General features: G+C 41.2%; 1 protein-coding gene and 1 long non-coding RNA gene across 2 annotated transcripts in view; both read right to left on the bottom strand.

Annotated features, from left to right (window-relative positions):
- The window catches only part of LOC121858389 (aconitate hydratase, mitochondrial-like), a 69145-nt gene that overhangs the window by 21785 nt on the left and 23869 nt on the right, over nucleotides 1–23491 (bottom strand). Inside the window, 10 exon segments of the mRNA XM_042354833.1 lie at nucleotides 1179–1271; nucleotides 1405–1650; nucleotides 8177–8201; nucleotides 13060–13262; nucleotides 14389–14640; nucleotides 19336–19409; nucleotides 19412–19468; nucleotides 19471–19489; nucleotides 21100–21225; nucleotides 21380–21605. Coding sequence (XP_042210767.1) covers nucleotides 1179–1271; nucleotides 1405–1650; nucleotides 8177–8201; nucleotides 13060–13262; nucleotides 14389–14640; nucleotides 19336–19409; nucleotides 19412–19468; nucleotides 19471–19489; nucleotides 21100–21225; nucleotides 21380–21605 — 1321 coding nt within the window.
- Nucleotides 8518–12062, bottom strand: LOC121858295. The gene is made up of 3 exons (XR_006087410.1): nucleotides 12021–12062; nucleotides 11267–11281; nucleotides 8518–8562 (listed from the first exon to the last, which is right to left on the bottom strand). It is a non-coding gene; the product is annotated as an uncharacterized LOC121858295 (long non-coding RNA).

The following is a 23491-nucleotide window of genomic DNA, read 5'->3' as shown; positions in this document are numbered from 1 at the left end:
TTCTGGAGGGTTTTAGTCATGTTTATTACAATAATATCTCTGTAAAATACCTTTACATATAAGCAACATGCAATCACCTTTAAAATATATTGCACCCTAAAAAAATATATGGCATTTTGGTCCACCCAATTTGGACTAGAAGGTAGATATGTAGAGACCATATTTGGTACTAAAATATTCTGCAAATATAGGATACTGAACACGTAATGAAATCATCATTAGTCAGAGAGAGAATCTGATTGAGTGAGGAAAACAACTGATAAAATAAAGAATGGAAAGATAGTTGGAATGTATTGTTTCAGCTGACTGGTTGAAGAGAGTGATTGTGAACACCAAAAAAGGAAAAGGGTGAAGCACTTGAATGCAGCAACTACAGGGGCCTGAAGCAGTCAAATGAGGTTATAGTAGTTGTGGAAAGAGCCACCAAGAAAATGATTAGGGAGGGAGTGGACATTAATGAAAAGGAGTTTGGGCTTACAAAGGCATTATTTAGAACTAAGAAACTACAAGAGAAATATCTAGGGAAGGAGAGAAAGCTATACTCAAGCCCCTCTAATTCACTAACTAACTGTTTAATTTCCGAAAGAGTCAAAATTCAGTCAGCAAATTTTGATTTTTTTTGTTAAGTTCTACCTGGATGACATGATCAGAGCTGAAAGGGGCGCTGAAGTTCACTTGCATGAGTCAGAAGTGGCTGAAGAAAGTTTAAGAGTTGCTGTCTTTATTGATGACAAGAGAACCTTCCCTCCATTTGAAAGGAAAGTTACCCTGTATATGCAAATGGCATGAGTGGGCTTGAACACGTTGATATGACAATGATGAGATGGGTATGTAACATGACAATGATAGATAAGAAAGCCTACTCAAAGCAAAGAGGTCAGCTGGGTATTCAGAGCATTGGTAACATTCTGCAAGGAGGAAGGCTGAGATGGTTCAGAGATGGGGAGAAAATAGAGAAGACAATGTGTAGAGATGCATGAATTATTGTGGATGGAGGCGAGTTAGGGGGTAGGCAAAAAATTATATGGATAGGTTGTGTTAAATAACAGAGATAAGAACCTGACAAAAGAAGTTGCAGCAGACCATACAGTAGGAGTAATCATGGCTATGCAATGCAAGCATGGAAAATGGGTGTAAAGAAACAATGGGGATGATATTTTAGCCAGAATGATGCTGACCTGGTAGGTGTCCTCGCCTGGATCAAATCCACGGGATGGCAATTCATCAGCATAAGGATCCTTGAGTTTGAACTCTTGTCCATCACTTCCAACCTGATACAAAATATTAAAATAAGCAACTATTAATGAGGTACCTGTTCATATTTTACCTTCAGAGTATCTATATATCATTAAATGCAAAAGGCAATCTTATGAAAACGATAAGAAATTATCATAAATAACTTACTAAAGTGTCATTTCTTGGGTCAAAGTCCAGCCTGCCTGCTAGTGTCATAGCAGTTACCAACTCTGGAGATGTAACGAAGGCGTGGGTGGCAGGGTTAGCATCATTACGTCCAGTAAAATTACGATTATATGAAGTAACAATGGTATTCTTCTCTCCCTTCTTGACATCTTGACGATCCCATTGACCAATACATGGACCACAGGCATTAGCCAAAACAGTACCTCCAAAGTCACGCAAGGTCTCTGCCTGTTAAAGTTAAAGCAAATTTGTAATTACATGCACATACAGTACATACACATACATGCATGTGCATGCACGCACACACCTCCTAAACACATGCACATGCACGCGCACACACACACACACACTCCCATACTACTACAACTACTACTTTGCTGTCACTCTGAATCGAGTATGATGATCATCCAGCTATGATACAATGATTTGTGTTATTAGGGATGTCACCTCGGTTAGTGAGTTTTTAGGTGACTAAAGAGGCCGATACGGGACCGGCAGTCGTTCAGATGTTGCACATGTGGAGGGTTAAATCTAGTGCGAGAGGGGCAGCGGCAGCATCTTTCCAGCGTTGGCGCTTGTCTGCCTTGATTTGCAGTCCAAAACTCTTGATGGATTTTTTGTGTGGTGCTCCTCAAAGTGTTCAATTGGGTAATCATCTCCCAGGTGGGGTCGTTGTTACTATGTTATCTTAGACTATCCTGATACCTTTGAGTTACTGCCAGCACATTTCCACTTCCCCAAACACACACACACCACTTCCCAAACACACACCACCACACTCACTTCCCCACACCACTCCATTCCCCAAACACACACACCTCTCCTTCCCCAAACACACCTCCACTCCCCCAAACACCACACACACACACACATCCTCCCTTCCTCCTCAAATACACACACTTCCCCAAACACACACCTCCTCCCCCAAACACACACACACCTCCCTTCCCCAAACACACACACCTCCACTTCAAACACACCTCCACTTCTAAACACACACACCTTCCCCCAAACACACCTCCACTTCAAACCTACCTCACTTCCCCAACACACACACCTCCTTCCCAACCACACACTCCTTCCCCAAACACCACCTCCTCCCCAACCACACACCTCACTTCCACCTAACAAACTCCTCCACTAACACTCTCCTCCACCTAACACAAACACACTCCCTCCACTAACACAAACACTCTCTCCACCTCCTCCTAAACTCTCTCCACCTCCACCTAACACAAACACTCTCACCTCCACCTAACAAACACTCTCACCTCCACCTACTCAAACTCGCTCACACTCCCTAACACAAACACTCTCCAACCTCCACCCTAACACAAACACTCTCTCCTCCCACCTAACACAAACCACTCTCCACCTCCACCTAACACAAACACACCTCCCACCTCCACCTAACACAAACACTCTCTCACCTCCACCTAACACAAACCTCTCTCCACCTCCACCTAACACAAACACTCTCCCACCTCCACCTAACACAAACACTCTCTCCTCCACCTAACACAAACACTCTCTCCTCCTCCACCTAAACCTCTCCACCACCACCTAACACAAACCTCTCCACCACCACCTAACACAAACACTCCACCTAACACAAACTCTCTCCACCTAACACAAGCACTCTCCACCTCCACCTAACACAAACCTCTCCCACCACCTACACAAACCTCTCACCTCCACTAACACAAACCTCCTCCCACCTCCACCTAACACAAACACACTCTCCTCCACCCCTAACACAAACACTCTCTCCCTCCACCCTGCTTGCTCTCTCACCTCCCAACACAAACCTCTCTCCACCTCACCCCTAACACAAACACATTCCCTCCACCCCTAACACACTCTCCTCCCTAACACAAACCTCTCTCCACCTCCACCTAACACAAACCCCTCACCTAACACAAACACTCTCTCACCTCCACCTAACACAAACCTCTCTCACCTCCACCCCTACTAACCTCTCCACCACCTAACAAAACCTCTCCGCTTCCACAAACTCTCTCCACCCTAACACAGCCTCTCCCTCCACCTAACACAAACACTCTCCACCTCCACCTAACACAAACCTCTCCCACCTCCACCCTAACTAAACTCTCCCACCTAACAAGCACTCTCTCCTCCACCCTAACACAAACCTCCTCTCCACCTCCACCTAACACAAACCTCTCTCCTCCCTAACACAAACATTCTCCACCTCCACCTAACACACTCTCCCTCCACCTACCAAACACTCTCCCCACCTCCTAACCAAACACTCTCTCCACCTCCCACAACCTCTCTCCTCCACCTAACACAAACACTCTCTCCACCTCCACCCTAACACAAACACTCTCTCACCTCCACCAAACCAAACCTCTCTCACCTCCACCTAACACAAACACTCTCTCACCTCACCTAACACAAACCTCTCTCCACCTCCACCCTCAACCTCTCTCACATCACTACAAACACCTCTCCACCTCCACCTAACACAAACCTCTCTCCCACCTCCACCTAACACAAACACCTCTCCACCTCCCCCTACCCAAACCTCCTCCACCTCCTAACACACAAACTCTCCCTCCACCTAACACAAACACTCTCACCTCCCCTCCTAACACAAACACTCTCTCCACCAAACAAACACACTCTCCACCCTCCACCTACACAAACCTCTCTCCACCTCCACCTAACACAAACCTCTCAACCTCACACCTACACAAACCTCTCTCCTCCACCTAACACAAAATCTCTCCACCTCCACCTAACACAAACACTCTCCTCCACCTAACACAAACCTCTCTCCACCAAAACAAACACACTCTCCACCTCCACCTACATATCTCTTCTCCACCTAATAAACACTCTCCCACCTCCACCTAACACAAACACTCTCTCAACCTCCCACCTAACAAACACTCTCCACCTCCACCAATACAAACACACACTCTTCACCTCTAATACAACCCTCCTTCACCTCCCAATACAAACACACACTCTTCACCTCCCCCAATACCTCTTCACCTCTAATACAAACACATCTTCGTCCACCCAATACAAAACACACTCTTCACCTCCACCCAATGAAACACACACACTTCACCTCCACCCATACAAACACACTCTTCACCTCCACCCAATACAAACACACACTTCACCTCCACCCAATAAAACAACACACTCTTCACCTCCACCAATACAAACACACACTCACCCAATACAAACAACTCTTCACGTCCTCAATACAAACACACACTCTTCACCTCCACCCAATACAAACACACACCTTCACCTCCACCAATATACAAACACACCTTCCTCCACCAATAAACACACACCTTCACCTCCACCCAATACAAACACACACACTTCACCTCCACAATATAAACAACACCTCTTCCTCACCCAATACAACCCACACATCAACCCACATTACAAACACACACTCTTTCACCTCCACCCAATACAAACACACACTTCACCTCCACCCAATACCAAACACACATCTTCACCTCCACCAACCACAAACACACACCTTCACCTCCACCCAATACAAACACCTCTTCCTCACCAATACAAACACCCTCTTCACCTCCACCAATACAAACACACACTCTTCCTCCACCCAATACAAACAACACACTCTTCACCTCCACCCAATACAAACACACCTCTTCACCTCCACCCAATACAAACCTCTTCACTCACCAATACAGCACACCTTCACTCCACCCAATACAATCACCTCTACGTCCTCAATACAAACACACTCTTCACCTCCACCCATAAACACCTCTTCACCTCCACCAATACAAACAACCTTCACCCCACCAATACAAACACACACTCTTCACCTCCCCAATACAAACACACACTCTTCCGTCCCTCAATACAAACACTCTTCACCTCCACCCAATACAACACACTCTTCACCTCCACCCAATACAAACACACACTCTTCACCTCCACCCAATACAAACACACACTCTTCACCTCCACCCAATACAAACCACCTCTTCACCTCCCCAATACAAACACACACTCTTCCACTCCCACCCAATACAAACACACACTCTTCCTCCACCCACTAATACACCATCACCTCCACCCAATACAAACCACTTCACCTCTGTACAAACACTCTTCACCTCACCAATACAAACACACACTCTTCACATCCACCCAATACAAAACACTCTTCACCTCACCCAATACAAACAACCACTTCACTCACCCAATACAAACACATACTCTTCACCTCACCCAATACAAACACACACCTTCACCTCACCCAATACAAACACACATCTTCCGCATCACCCAATACCACACACATCTTCACCTCACCCATACAAACACACACTCCTTCACACTCACCCTATACAACACACATCTTCACCTCCACCCAATACAAACACACTTCACCTCAATGCAAACCCACCTTCACTCACCCAATACAAACACACACTCTTCACCCTCCCCAACTGCTCTTCACCTCACCCAATGCAAACACTTTGCTCTGCACTTCACCCAGTAAACACACACGCTCTTCACCTCCCTGATACAAACACGCATCTTCCTCACTCAATACACCAGGCACACACTCTTCACCTCCACCCAATACAAACAAACTCTTCACCTCACCAATACCAAGCCACCTCTTCGCACTCCGCAATCCTGACACTCTTCACCTCCACCCAGTAAAGCCGCATCATCTTCCATCACCCAATGCAAACAACACCGCCTCTTCACCTCCACCCAATGCAAACACACACTCTTCCACCTCCACCCAATACAAACACACACTCTTCACCTCCACCCAATACAAACACACACTCTTCCACCTCACCCAATACAAACACACCGCACTCACCCAATACAAACACACACTCTTCGCACTCCCCCAATGCAAACACACTCCGCACTCCCCTAATACAAACACACACTCTTCACCTCCACCCAATACAAACACACTTCACCTCCACCCAATAAACACACACTCTTCACCTCCACCCAATACAAACACACTCTTCACACTCACCAATACAAACAACACCTCTTCGCCTCCCGCAATCAAACACACCTCTTCACCTCCACCCAATACAAACACACACTCTTCACCTCCACCCAATACCAGACTTACACTCTTCCTCACCCAATACAAACACACTTCACCTCACCCAATACAAACACACACTCTTCACCTCCCCTAAGCTAAACACCCACTCGCTTCACTCACCCAATACAAACACACATCTTGCCTCCACCCAATACAAACAACACACTCCACCTCCACCCAATACAAACCACACACTCTGCACCTCCTAATGCAAACACATATTCCTCACCCAATACAAACACACACTTTCTCACCCAATACCAAACCACACTCTTCACTCACCCAATCCAACACTCTTCACATCACCCAATACAAACACACACTCTTCACCTCCACAATACAAACACACACTCTTCACCTCCACCCAATACAAACACACACTCTGCCTCCACCCAATAAACACACTCTTCACCTCCACCAATACAAACACACACTCTTCACCTCCATTACCTCTTCACCTCCACCAACCAAACACTCTGCACTCCCCTCAATACAAACACACACTCTTCACCTTCACCCAATACCTCTTCACCTCACCCAATACAAACACCACACTCTTCACCTCCACCCAATACCAACACTCTTCATCACCCAATACAAACACACACTCTCTACCTCACCAATACAAACACACTCTTCACCTCACCCAATACAAACACATATTTCACATCACCCAATACAAACACATATTTCACCTCCACAATACAAACACCATCTCTCTTTACCTCCACCCAATACAAACACACTCTCATGCCTCCCCAATACAAACACACACTTCACCTCACCTAATACAAACACACTCTCTGCACTCACCCAATGAAACACATATTTCACCTCCACCCAATACAAACACACTCTTCACTCCAATACAAACACCCTCTTCACCTCCCCCAATACAAACACAACTTCTCCATCACCCAATACAAACCGCACTCTTCACCTCCTAATACAAACACACATCTTCACCTCCACCCAATACAAACATACTCTTCTCTCCACCCAATACAAACACATACTCTTCACATCCCATTCAACCCCACTCTTCACCTCTGTCAAACACACATCTTCACTCACCCAATGCAAACACACTCTTCATCACCCAATACAAACACTCTGCCTCACCAAACACCCTCTTCTCCCCTAATCCCCTTCTCCAATACAAACACACTCTCTTTCACCCAATAACACATATTTCACCTCCTAATACAAACACACACACTTCTTCTTATCACCCAATACAAACATACTCTTCACCTCCTAATACAACACACCTCTTCACTCCACCAATACAAACACACACTCTTCACCTCCCCAACACAAACACATACTCTTTCACCAATACAAACACACACACTCTGCCTCCCTAATACAAACACACTCTTCACCTCACCCAATACAAACACACTCTTCACCTCACCCAATACAAACACACACTCTCACCTCCCCTAATACAAACACACACTCTTCACCTCCACCAATACAAACTTACCTCTTCACTCACACCCAATACAAACACATATCTTCACCTCCACATTTAAACACACATCTTCACCCTATCACACTTTCACCCACCCAATACAAACCTCTTCACCTCCACCCAATACAAACACATCTCCATCCACCCAATTCAACACTCACCTCCACCCAATCACTCTTCACCCACCTACAAAACACACATCTCTTCCATCTATTCAAACCACACTCTTCACCTCACCCACTCCTCACATCACATCACTCCCCTAATACAAACATACACCTTCACCAATCAAACTCATCACCTAATACAAACACACACTCCTGCACCTCCACAATACAAACACTCTCTTTCATCCTCATACAAACACCTCTTTACCTCCACCCAATACAAACACTCTTCACCTCCACCAATACAAACACACCTCTTACTCACCCTAATACAAACACACTCTTCACTTTCACCCAATACAAACACACACTCTTCACTCCTAATACAAACACACACTCTTCACCTCCACCCAATACAAACACATACTCTTCACCTCCACCTAATACAAACACACACTCTCTCACTCCACCCAACACAAACACACACTCTTCACTCTCCACCCAATACAAACACATACTTTCACTTTCCCATTACAACACACATTTACTTCCACTTAATACAAACACACATTTTTTACTTCCAATATAAACACACACACTCTGCACCTCCACCCACACACATACTCTTCCACCTCCACCCAATACAAACACACACCTTCACTCCACCCACACAAACACACACTCTTCCACTCCAATCTACACAAACACACACTCTTCACTCCACCCAACACAAACACACACCTTCCACTCCACCCACACAAACCACACACCTTCACCTCCCACACAAAACACACACACCTTCCACTCCAACACAAACACACACCTTCACTCCAACTAACACAAACACACACACTCTCACCTAATACAAACACACACTCTTCCACACCCAACACAAACACACACACTCTTCCACCTCACCCAATACAAACACACATACCTTTCACCTCCACCCAATACAAACACACACTTCCATTTACCTCATAAACACACACTCTTACTTCACACATAAACACATACTCTTCACTCCACATAAATACACACTTTCTACTCCACCCACATAAACACACACTCTTCACTCTCCCCACACAAACACACACTCTGCACCTCCCCACACAAACACATACTCTTTCACCTCCACCCACACAAACACACATACCTCCACCCAATACAAACACACACCTCTCACTCCAATCAACACAAACACACACTCTTCACTCCCCAATACAAACACACACTCTTCACCTCCCCAATACAAACACACACTTCACCTCCACCCAATACAAAACACACACTCTTCACCTCCACCACAAACACATACCTTCCACCTCCACCCAATACAAACACACACTCTGCACTCTCCTAATACAAACACACACACTTCACCTCCACCACAAACACACACTCTTCACTCTATCACAAACACACACTCTGCACTCCCCACACAAACACACACTCTTCCACTCCACCCAATACAAACACACACCTTCCACTCCACCCAATACAAACACACACACCTTCCACTCCACCTCACACAAACACACACCTTCACTCCCACACAAACACACACCTCCACCTCCACCCACACAAACACACACTCCACCTCCACCCACAAACACACACACCTGCACCCCACAAACACACACTCTGCACCCCCCACAAACACATACTTTCACTCCCCCCAATACAAACACACACTTTCACTCTCTATCAATACAAACACATACTCTTTCACTCTCCACCCAAACAAAACACACACTCTTCACCTCCCCACACAAACACACACACTCTCCACTCCACCCAATACAAACACACACTCTTCACTCCACCCAATACAAACACACACTCTTCACCTCCACCCAATACAAACACACACTCTTCACCTCCACCCACACAAACACACACCTTTCACTCCACCCAATACAAACACACACTCTTCACCTCCACCCAATACAAACACACACTCTTCACCTCCCCCAACACAAACACACACACTCTCACCTCCACCCAATACAAACACACACTCTTCACCTCCCCTAATACAAACACATTTTTCACTTCCACACATAAATACACACTTGCACTTCTCTACCCAATACAAACACATACTCTTTCACCTCCACCCAATACAAACACACACTCTTCACTCTCCACCCAATACAAACACACACTCTTTCACCACCCAATACAAACACATACTCTTCACCTCCACCCAATACAAACACACACTCTGCACCTCCCCATCACAAACACACACTCTTCCACCTCCACCCTAATACAAACACACACTCTTCACTCCACCCACACAAAACACACTCTTTCACCTCCAATCTAACACAAAACACACACTCTTCACCTCCACCAATACAAACACATACTCTTTCACACTCCACCCAATACAAACACACACTTGCACCTTCTTTACATAAACACATACTTTACTTCACACACAAACACACACTTTAACTTCTCTAATACAAACAACATACTTTCACTCTCCACCCACATAAAACACACATACTTTCTCTCTCCACCCAATACAACACATACTCTTCACCTCCACCCAATACAAACACATACTCTTCCACTCCACCACATCCAAACACATACTTTCACCTCCACCCACACAAACACACACCTCTTCACCTCCCCCATCACAAACACACACTCTTTCCACCTCCACCCAACACAAACACATACCTTCCACCTCCACCCAATACAAACACATACTCTTCACCTCCACCCAATACAAAACACACTCTTCACCTCCACCCAATACAAACACATACTCTTTCACCTCCACCTAATACAAACACATACTCTTCACTTCCACTCCACAATACAAAAACACATACTCTTCCACCTCCACCCAATACAAACACACACTCTTCACCTCCCCACACAAACACACACACTCTGCACTCCCCCACACAAACACATACTCTTCCACCTCCACCCAATACTCAACACACACTCTTCACTCCACCCAAACAAACACACACTCTGCACCTCCCACAAACACACACCACCTCCACTCAATACAAACACACCTTCACCTCCCCCAATACAAACACACACTCTTCACCTCCACCAATACAAACACATACTCTTCACTCACCCAATAAACACATACTCTCTTCACCTCACCCAATACAAACACATCTCTTCACATCCACAATACAAACACATACTCTTCGCACTCACCCAATACAAACACATACTCTTCACATCCACCTCCTAACACACATCTGCACTCCTAATACAAAACACATTCTTCACCTCCACCCAATACAAACCCATACTCTTCACCTCCACCCAATACAAACACACTCTGCACTCTAATACAAACACATACTCTTCACCTCCACCCATACAAACACACTCTTCACCTCCACCCATACAAACACATTCTCTTCACCCAATACAAACTCACACTCTCTCCCTAATACAAACACATACTCTTCACCTCCACCAATACAAACACCACTCTTCACCTCCACCCAATACAAACACATACTCTTCACCTCACCCAATACAAACACATACTCTTCACACTCCACAATACAAACACATACTCTTCACATCCCCACCACCAAACACATACTCTTCACCTCACCCAATACAAACACATATTTACTCCACAATACAAACACATATCTTCACCCCCAATACAAACACATATATTTCACATCACCAATACCAAACACACACTCTTCACATCACCCAATACAAACACACTCTTCACCTCCCTAATACAAACACATATCTTCACCTCCACCCAATACAAACCATACTCTTCCCTCACCCAAATACAAACACACTCTTCACTCTAAATACAACACATACCTTCGCATCACCCAATACAAACACATACTCTTCACCTCCACCCAATAAAACACACACTCTTCACCTCCACCCAATACAAACACATACTCTTCACCTCACCCAATACAAACACACACTCTGCATCCACCCAATACAAACACATATCTTCCACTCCACCCAATACAAACCTGCCTCTGCATCTAATACAAACACATTCACACTCACCCAATACAAACACACACTCTTCTCACCTGCAAACACACACTCTTTCACCCAACCTACATACATACTCCTCATCACCCAATAAACACACCTCTTCACCTCACCCAATACAAACACATACTCTTCACCTCACCCAATACAAACACCGTCTTCCACTCTATACAAACACATACTCTTCACATCCACAATACAAACACATACTCTTCACCTCACCCAATACTCAAACCACACACTTGCACCTCAATACAAACACACTCTTCACCTCCACCCATACAAACATACACTTCTGCACTCCTCCTAAACCACATACTCTTCACCTCCACCCAATACAAACATACTCTTCACCTCCCAATACAAACACATACTCTTCACCTCCACCCAATACAAACACATACTCTTCACCTCACCCAATACAAACACACACTCTTCACCCTCACCCAATAAACACACACACTCTTCACCTCCACCCAATACAAACACACTCTTCACCTCCCACCCAATACAAACACATACTCTTCACCTCCACCCAATACAAACACATACTCTTCACTCTCACCCAATACAAACACACCTCTTCACCTCCACCCAATACAAACACATACTCTTCACCTCCACCCAATACAAACACATACTCTTCACCTCCACCCAATACAAACACACACCTGCACCCCCCTTAACACAAACACTCCACCTCTAATGTTGTCAAATTGGCAAAAATCATCACTAATAGTTCTTTAGCATTAAGTAACATCAATGATATTGTTACTTTTCAAATAAATAAAATAAAAATCTTATTACAGTACTTCCATAGATATCCTGCATCTTCATATTTATTATTTTGCCTAACTTGTACCTGGACTGGAGTAACAAAAAATTATCTGTATAAAACTCACAATTCATTCTCGTTCAATGGTACAATTTGTTCTGATCCTGGTGTGATGTGGAAGATGGACTTTGCTTTCAGTCCATGGCTCATGGCTTGCTTGACGATTGATGCACAGCGACCCATATCTTCATAGGATGAGTTAGTACATGATCCAATAAGACCAGCCTTGACTTCAATAGGCCAACCCTTCTCCTTTGCAGTGTCACCAATCTAAAGGGGATATAATATTATGTAATGTTGTTATTTTTACCTACTATACTTGATAAATTTTGGTATATTTGAATATTTATATGAAATGGTCAAGTTAGTACAATTCTATTAAACATGTAATCAGACAACTCTCGCCCCTACCCTTTAATAATGTACTGTACCATCAAGTGTTTCAGGAAGATTAACAGTAATGAAACATATCAGTAATATGTCCAATTGGACAAATGTGAATGACTGCACTCCTTAGATGTCAAGGCTGGCTCATTACCTTAAACTCCTTGACCAAGGGATCGATATGTGAACTTAATATAAACACCACTTAATTTAGCCTTATTAAGCCAGAGTTTGTGCCTTTGTCAGGTTAATAGTCCATGAGAGGGCCACATGGGCCATGCTAAAATTATAACAGTACAAATGTAGCAACTAGTGTAGGCAGGCTTGCCTTTATGTTAGGTAGACTTAATATTGCAAATATTATTGCACATATATGCATATTCACACAAGCTTGCACTGGAAGACTACTATACCCAACATAAACGTGCAACGTCCTTTACTTTTTTTAAGTACAATAAATAGAGGTTCTGATGGAGCAAGTGAAATACGTCCCCTATTTTACAATGAAACAATAATTTGTAAATGCTGATTTTGCTAATACCATGACTCTTCAGGAACACACCTGTCAACAATTAATTTTTTACTGATATGAGGTTCCAATTTCAAATCCACAAGATCATTGGTAGCTACCAGATAGTCTCCACTGTATTGACTGGTATTGAGAAACAATTATATTATGTACCATATGTGTATTTCATACTCTAATCCACCTCAATACAGTTCTTGAAGTATTTAAATCAGATTCTTGATAAAGAAACTTGAAAGAATGAGTTAAAACCATATGGGAAAACAATGAAACTTCAAATATGTATGTACTGTATTTAAATTTTCAAACCGACAAAAACGAGAGAGATCACCGAGTGTGGTACATACAAGTCTTCATAGTATATGAATGAAAATTTGATTGTGTTAAAGGTAGATTTTCTAAAGTGTGCTATTTTGCTATTTTACCACTGAAATTTAATATGTAAACAGCATGACACAAAACTTAGATAAATGTAAAAGAATCCACATCCTGAGGTGAAAAAAAAAGGAAAACGTGTGAATATTTCAGCAAAACAACCCCAGTCAACTTACCAATTTCAGCACCCATGTTGCAAATTGTTGCCATGCCAGTGCAAGAAATAGAATCAACACCAGGGCCAAAGTACTCAACAATTGCTCCAGTGCCACCTTTAACTGTCAGAATACCAGCAACTTTAAGGATGACATCTTTCGGTGATGTCCAGCCACTCAGTTTACCTGTCAGCTTCACACCAATCACCTGTCAATAAAGATTTTTTTTTATATTGCAACTTAAATGATTCAGATCAACATAACAAAGCTGAAGAGAATTGCTTTCAAAATCCTTTTAATTTATAAGAGGTTTTGAATTCATGGTGTGCTAATCACACAAAAATAAAAGTACATATACTGTACAGTAATCATTCCTTCTAGAGTTCAATTTACTGGAACGAATTTGTTCCAGTTTTTGTTGCCCCATTGCGGAGCCTTCCACTAAGCAGGGGTGTTCCCGTGTAGCATTTTCAGAGGTACCCCATACTCAGAAGGCCCAATGTACAGTATATAATGCGCAGGTACAAAAGTCGAGATTGTTTTGTCAACATGGTTAGCACCCGAAAAAAGAAAAGAAAAAAAAATTGAAGACAAATTTGAGACATTCATGATCCTGAACACAAAAATGGAAGTTAAGTGAGGTTAGGTAGGCCAGGTCAGGTTCTGTGCATTCTTACTTCCATTTTCAGGTGCTAACCATATTGATAAAATAATCTAAAATTGTTTGCATGTGAAACAATAGACAATAAAAATTCTTTCCTATATTTGTTAGCACTGTACAGTTTATTGTACAAGTGCTCCTCTACTTGAGAACGTTCAACTTACAAACTTTCAGATATACAAACATCATCACTGAGGGGGGTTACCTGCCAGAACAGGTGTTTAATGTGGATGAGACTGGATTATTTTTAAGAAAATTCCAAAAAGAACAAACATTACATAAGAGGAGAAGAATGAGCCAGGTTTTAAGGCTGTATTAAAGGGTATAGCTGTATTAAATATCCATAATCTTTTCATTTTTTACAATATGTTTGATATCTACAAGAGTAATGTTGGCCTTACAAACACGCCTCAGGAATGCAACTCGTTCATAAGTAGAGGAGCATCTGTATGTGAAATGATGTATAAAGGTGTCGGCAGCTTTCATTACTGAACTTCAGTTTGCAGACGACCACAACCTTGTTCACATTGAATGCGACCTACAGGAGATCCTGAACACCTATGCAGATGTATATGCACACTTCAGCCTTGAGGTGAATGTGCAGAAGACTCAGATTCTCTTTCAACCTGCCTCTGGTTCAGCCACACCTCCACCATCCATCCAGCTTAATGGTACTACCCTCTCTATTGTTACCCACTTGTATCTTGGCTCCAACCTGTCCACCACCACGGACATAGATGAAGAGATTCGACATCAGATCAGATGTGCATCTCAAGCCCTTGGCAGACTCCGAAACCATGTCTTCAGCTGCAGGGAGCTGAAATTATCTACAAAGTTGCATGTATATCGAGCAGTGGTCCTCCCTACCCTACTATATGTGAGACATGGGTTACATACAGGAGGCACCTCAAGGCACTTGAAAACTTTCACCAACATAATCTATGCTCCATCCTCCGAGTTTGCTGGGAAGACAAGAGAACAAATGCCAGTATTCTCACTGAAACCAACTGTAGGAGCATCGAGGCTACCATTATCCATGAACAACTACGTTGGACTGGCAATGTTACCCGCATGGACGACAGTAGGCTGCCAAAGCAGCTACTTTACAGTCACCTAACAAATAGTAAACATAACGTTGGAGGGCAACTGAAAAGGTACAAGGATAGTCTCGAGACAAACCTGAAAAAGTGCCAAATCGACCCCCTCACCTGGGAGACGATCACTCCACACAGTAACGCCTGGAGGTGTCAATACTTTCGAATTAGCCCGACTGCAAACCAAGGCAGACAAGTGCCAGCAAGACGCTGCTGCCGCCCCTCCTACACTAGATGGAGCCATCCACATGTGCAACATCTGTGAACGACTCTGCCGGTCCCTTATCGTCACTTTAAAATTCACCATCCTTAACGACTCGTATCATTGAATCATAGCTGGTTGATCGTCATACTCGATTCCGAGTGACAGCAAAGTAGTAGTTGCGCATACTGGTACAATAGAATCAGTCTGCATGCTTTAGTACATTATAAAGAATGCTTACTATATATACCACAATATAGTTATGCTAAAAATTTATATAAACTTAATATAAAGCATTCCTCTACCACTGGAACAGACATAAACCTTAAACCAGGGATGGCCAACCTCCGGCGCATGCGCCAAACGTGGCGCATTGGATGATTAGAAGTGGCACATTGCATCCCTGTTATAATAATAAAGTAAGGCAGTATGCCTACTCATTATTTTTAGCGATTTTATTATTTCGTGCACATCCTTTTTAGCGAATGTTATCTTCTTTCACATTAATCTGTTTTCAGTTAAAAATATGCTTAATGAATCAAACTAGGAAAGATGGACTTTTGTTCTGCAATCGTCCCGTAACTGTTCAATACGCGTTTAATACTTGTGTGACCGTGAGGTGCCAGGCGTCTGCCCCAGCAGTGCATCACAGGTTCTTGCCAGTTTACAACTGACGCTCGGTGCGGTACGACGTTGTGCTTTGTTTGTCCTTTGTGAACATATGCAGTTTTGTACTTTTCGAAAATTAAGCCTTGTTTTTACATTCCAGTTACCCATCACAGTGCAAAAGAAAATGAGCAAAAGAAAAGCAGAAAATGATAAGCGTGAATTCAATGAACAGTGGGAAAATGAGTTGTTATTTATAGCGGGTCCGTCAGGAAAACCATTGTGCATTGTTTGTGAAATCACTCTTTCACAGAGTAGAAGACATGATCTTAATAGACACTATAAAACCCAGCATCAGACTGAAATAGAAGGAAAACTGAAGCTCGAGCTTGGGTCTGAGTTACGGAAAGAATATGTGACTAAAAAAAAGGAAGAATTCAGAAGAAGACAAAATGTATTTGTTAAAAAAAGTTGTGAAAGTTTGTCAATGACAGAAGCGTCCTATGAAATTGCTTTAGCGTTGGCGAAAAAAAGGAAGTCTTTCTCTGATGGAGAAGAAATTGTTAAGCCTTGTCTCCAAATATTTGCAAGACGTCTTGGCGATAAAAGTATTGAAAGGAAAGCAGACGAAATTGCTCTATCAAAGCAGACAGTTACGAGACGTACCGAGGAACTCTCTCATGATGTATCTCAGGAACTGAAAGACCTTGTCCATTCTTGTACTTTCTTTTCTTTAGCTTTGGACGAATCAACTGACATATGTGATGTAGCCCAGTTAAGCATTTTTATAAGAGGAATTGATGATCATTTTAGTGTCTTTGAAGAACTTGTCAGTCTTGAGTCGCTTCATGGAAAAACAAGAGGATCAGATATATTTGACAAAGTAAAATCTATACAATCCTACAATTAAATTCCAATAGCAACTCATCTTTCAATGATGACACTAACGGAGGCCTTTGTATCCAATGATAGGTAAAATTAAGCGGAATACAACTTTTACTTTAAAACTTTTTAAATGAATCTCTACTAAAAATATCCTTTCATTATACACCAGGAATCACTATTATTGGAAAAAACTTTTAAATTTGCAGCATGTTATATTTTGGATTGTGAAATGTGTGAATAAAATTGAAACAAACATTAAACAGTGAAATTCGAAATATTGTGAAATGTTAGATTTGGGATATAGCGACCTTGTCTACCTTCATTGATGCTTTGGCTTTCTAGAGGACAGGTTCTGAGTAGGTTTGCTGGAAACTGAAAAATCACTGCTCATAATTTTTCTAGAAGAAAAATAGGCTACCTGAGGAAAAGAGCCAGCACATGTGATAAAACTGGCTATTTAATTTGGCATTCTTAGTTGATGTTACCAGACATCTCAATGATCCTAAATTTGAAACTGCAGGCAAGAACAAATTGTTTCTAAGCAGTAATTGACATCAATGCATTCAAGATGAAGTTAAAACAATTATCTCAGTTAGAAAATGAGGATTTGAGCCAGTTTCGCACTTAAAAATGAAATTGAATGTAATTAAATGACCAAAATATATGAAAAATCAAGTTATTACATTTGTTTTGAAAGGTCAGTTTTAAATTGATTTTTGCTGAAAGAAGACTGCATACTGGCATTTATAAACCCATTTTTCATAGTGAAAAAAAAATAATGAAAAGATAACTATTGACATACAGTTGAACTGATTGACTTAAAACAAATTCATTGATACAGAAATTTAATCAGAGCTCCTCAGTCCCAAATGCTTCTGACATGATTCGTTTGAATGCTACCCGTGAAAATTTTACAGAACTAAGAAAATTTGCTGATTATATATGTGGTTTAGACGACATGCAGATAATAATTTCATTTCATCCATGAAATTTGATTAAAAATGCTTAGGAATTATGACTGACTGAATCAAATTTGAAGAATTTCACTTTGCTCTCAGTAAAAACAAATTGCTCCAAACATTGAACTGACAAATCAAAACAGACTCAAAGTCTCATTAAGGTAAGTAATGTTTATCTGCTTTATGGAATGTGTTTATATATTATATTTTGTCGTGTCTAAATTTAGCCTATAAACATTTTTACGAGAAAGTGAAGCGAGAATTTGCAAGGGATTGCCTTAATGCGAATCTGAACTCGTGTGTGAACAAATTGACGCGTGGTATGTGAAAATTGGCCACCCCTGCCTTAAACCTTTGTGTGGATATGGATAGCTCAGTAAACAGAGTATAGTAGCTTTCTTTACCTAATACAGGAAAATTAACTAGGCTAATTGAAGATTAGTCACTAATGTTATGATAAGACTGTAAAGGTACGATACAAACTACAAACACATACCTGTGGACACTTCAGTTCCCAAGGAATATCGGCCATAACATCAACAGCATCAGCTCCACCAACACCTATACACATCCTCCCAGACCACCACCATTTGGAGTGTGAGAGTCTGTTCCAATCATCAGTAGACCGAGCCATAATTCTCCAAGATGATCTAAAAAATTTTTTACTGTAAATTAAAATCCCACCTTTTATCTTGTGCTCCTCTATGTAGCAACACACACACACACACAAGTAAATCACTGTGGGTGCGCGTGATCCAGGTATACGCTGATAACCACAAGAAAAAGAAAACACGAAGTTCCGAAGCGCTTTCATGTAATTCACATCTTCAGGGGTGAGTACAAACTAAGGAGTAATACATAACAAAGGCAAATATACACAGTAGAGGAGAGTGAGATCAAGTCCCTAGGAGACAGTTAGTGTCCACAATGGTCCGGTCACTAGGCGGTGACCCTACTAATCTTCATAAGCACAACAGTAGTCTGTAGTCAGGTCAGAGGTGGAATGACCCAACCTTCTCACCTGGTTACAAATCTTCTTAATTACGAAAGTATCCAGTTTGTACATACCATTACTCAAATTCATGTTGACCAGATTCGGTAACTAGACTTAAACAACATAAATATAGTGTTAGGACAGGCCAGGAATCCAATGCTCTGTTTGTTCATTTGAGGGATAATAAGCATTGCATTGACTGGGATAATGCCTCCTCAATATTACCTTGTAATTCAATTGACAGTGGGAACATTATAGAATCCAGTCTCATTAAACATACCGAATCCATCAACATGAATTTGAGTAATGGTATGTACAAACTTGATAATTTTGTAATTAAGAAGATTTGTAACCAGGTAGAAGGTTGGTCTCTTACCCTCTGACCTACTCAGACTATGATATATTATATATATATATATATATATATATATATATATATATATATATATATACCCCGACTTCTGACGGTTGGGGACCCAAATCCAGGTCATGAGTCGACATGGTCGTAAGTCGACATAGATAATTTTTTTTTTTAATAAAAATCTACAATGAAATACAGTACAGTAAGTAATGAATAATGATGAATTGATACAGTACAGTGAAAGTAATAAATAATAAGAATGGATACAGTGTGACTGAGCACTTAACCTTTAATGTAGTCAGCTGAATGCACATGGGGCCCCCATAATTTCTAATTATACATGGAGACTACATTAAGTGGAAACGTTTCGGTATAGAAAATCGTGTCATTAAATTTTTTTTTTTTTTATCTATATCTGAGGTGTTCATAAAGTCGGCAGTCGTAGAATCACGTAGTCGTAAGTCGGGGTCTAGGTGTATATATATATATATATATATATATATATATATATATATATATATATATATATATATATATATATATATATATATATATATATACACACACACACACACACAGCTCCTCCCCGACTTACGATGGGGTTAGAGACCCAAATCCAGGTCGTAAGTCGAAATGGCCGTATGTTGAAAATGCTTAAATAATACATAGAAAATCTAAAATGGGTGTCTTTTTCGTCTCAGCACCACAAAACTCTCACTTTTAAGCTTGCCAACCATTTTAAAGTGAATTAATTATTATAATTTTTTTTTGTGGGGGGCGGGGGTATTTTAGTCAAAATAATTGCTCACCCCTGTTCTACAGTGACCCCTGGGTATATATTTAAACAATACTAAAGCCTTCAAAATCCCTTAAAAAATATATCTACAAAGCTTCTATTATCATACTTGATGGATGATGCCTGAACCAGGTTTCCAGAAGCCAACTCCATATTTTGAACCTGCAGTCGCTAGGAAGTTGTACACTTCCTTGTTCTGTTCAATGGCACGCTGAAGGTCCTTGGGTCCATCAATCTAAAAAGCGAGTAAGATACAGAAATACTGATATTCTAAGTCCCACAGACAGGCAAATAATTGAAACTATAGGTGTATCGAAAGAACAATATACAGTACAGTACCATTTTACAGGACAGTGCTATACACTGATCAAACTCAAGGTATAACAAACCTGGGCTTGAATAAGATGGTCACAGTGAATTGTTGAAGGTACAGCCACTCGGGGCAGCCCAGAACTAATAAACTGCAACATGGCCATCTGTGCAGTGGCATCTTGCATGGCTACTCTATCTGGCCGCAACTTTAGGTAGGACTCCCCACGTACAATATCTTGACTGGCAGGATCATCCAAGTGAGAATACAACACCTTTTCTGAGAGGGTTAGAGGACGATTCAATCTGAAAGAAAGAAGTCATTGAGGAAAGAGGTAATACGTACAAGTTTTTGGGATGAATGGAAGTACTGTAGGCTGGACAAGCATGATGTTGGCGAGTAAATTTGCAGAAGTCTGAAAAGTACATTAATGATCGATAGATGGTGTGTGTGACAAGAAAAGTGGATTTCTAATATACAACTTGATGGAAGCAGTGACTTCCATAGTTGGAAAACTATCACACTATTGTGCAGTGAAAATCTGTAGGACCCCTGGGAGTGGGGAGCTGGGACCTCAAGAACAATGCATGCAATGATTTCTTTCCCTTTATTAAGAGATTATAAGTATATCTGCAGCTTATGAATACTTGCTCAGCTGTGCTGGGCTAATCTTTAGCCAATAGTGTGCTATTGTAAGTAGTAAATGTTTTGAAAATTTGCTGTTACTGAAACATAATTCTGAGTGTTCACTGTACATTTGTCATTATTTATACAGTATAATGAAATAAATGTGTGTGAAGAGTTACCCTTGTCTTTTTATTATAACCTTGAAAATACACACAGCCTTGAAAATACACACAACAGTTCAGGGTCTGAATCACATTTCATAAATAAATAAATATTTCTAGATTTTTTTTTACGTTTTTACTTAAGTGCATTGGAAATTAAGGTACTTTGTACCTTTACAATACTTAATTACAACTAAAGTCATAAAACCCAGTATACTGTACTTTTATGACCACTCAATAATTATTTTCTTAGGCAGCAGTACTTTGACTAACTTTTTCCAGTATATTACTCACCACTATACAGTGGTCCCTCGGTTAACGAACACAATTTGTTCCAGAAGGTCGTTCGTTAACCGAAATTTTCGTTAACCAAATCCATTGTTTCAATGGGATATTGGGTAATTGGTTCCAGCTCACCGAAAAGTACACACAATGTAAAAAAAAAAAAATAATGCAGTAAAGTACACTTACTTTGAGGTGTGTATGTAGAAGGTTCCTGGTTGTTGATGATGATGGGAATTAGAAGTAGGGGTGGAGGAGAAGGGAGAAGAGAAGGAAGTGGGAATAGAGGAGAAATCACCTTTCAGGGAGACATGCTTGATGCAGTCAATTACACTAGGTGTAATTCAAGATTATTTTCTTTAAATCAACACTGCACTGAGCTATATATTATCAATATGTTAACTAAAGTTCAGAATAACCAATAATTTCAATGAAAAACGCAAAAATATTCAAGAAACCAACAAAAGGGATGCTCTCTCCACAGAAAACAATGCCAGACTGACGCCTGGTGACCGACCCACGCATCTGATGGGCGCAAAACTAACTAGTTCCCTGTACTGCATATACAGTACTGTATTATCAATGTGTTAAACGTTAAAATGACTAATAATCTTAATATAAAACATGCAAAAATATTAAAGAGCACAACTTATTAATATTTACTCCATTGGAAACGAATGTAAACAGAGAACAGATTACTGAATTGGCAGACTAGCCCATCAGCTGATGCTCACAACAAAACGGAATTTTTGTAAGGATTTCGTTAATCAAATTTTTGTTCGTTAACCGAATTGAAGATTCTTATGGAAGGTAATTCGTTAACGGTACCATTCGTTAACCGAGGGACTGTACACTAAACTTGGCAGCAAACAACATCTTTAGTGATACCATAATAGCAAAGATTTACTGTAACAATTGTTAAATGAATGTAACGTACAGTCTCAGAGTAATTTTGATGTTATCGAGACATTATTTTTATGGTTTAATATAAGTCAAACAGTTCGGCTAATTCTTGGTGTATATCTTTACTCGGGAGGAAGATTCATCTTAAGATACTTTGTGGATCTGACCGATGGTTCATTGCATCAGTATTTAGATTATCTCTGCTTTTTGTGAATCTG

This window comes from Homarus americanus, unplaced genomic scaffold (genome assembly GCF_018991925.1).
Source record: "Homarus americanus isolate GMGI-L3 unplaced genomic scaffold, GMGI_Hamer_2.0 scaffold57980, whole genome shotgun sequence".
NCBI lineage: Eukaryota > Metazoa > Arthropoda > Malacostraca > Decapoda > Nephropidae > Homarus > Homarus americanus.
This window is presented reverse-complemented; position numbering and strand designations above follow the sequence as displayed.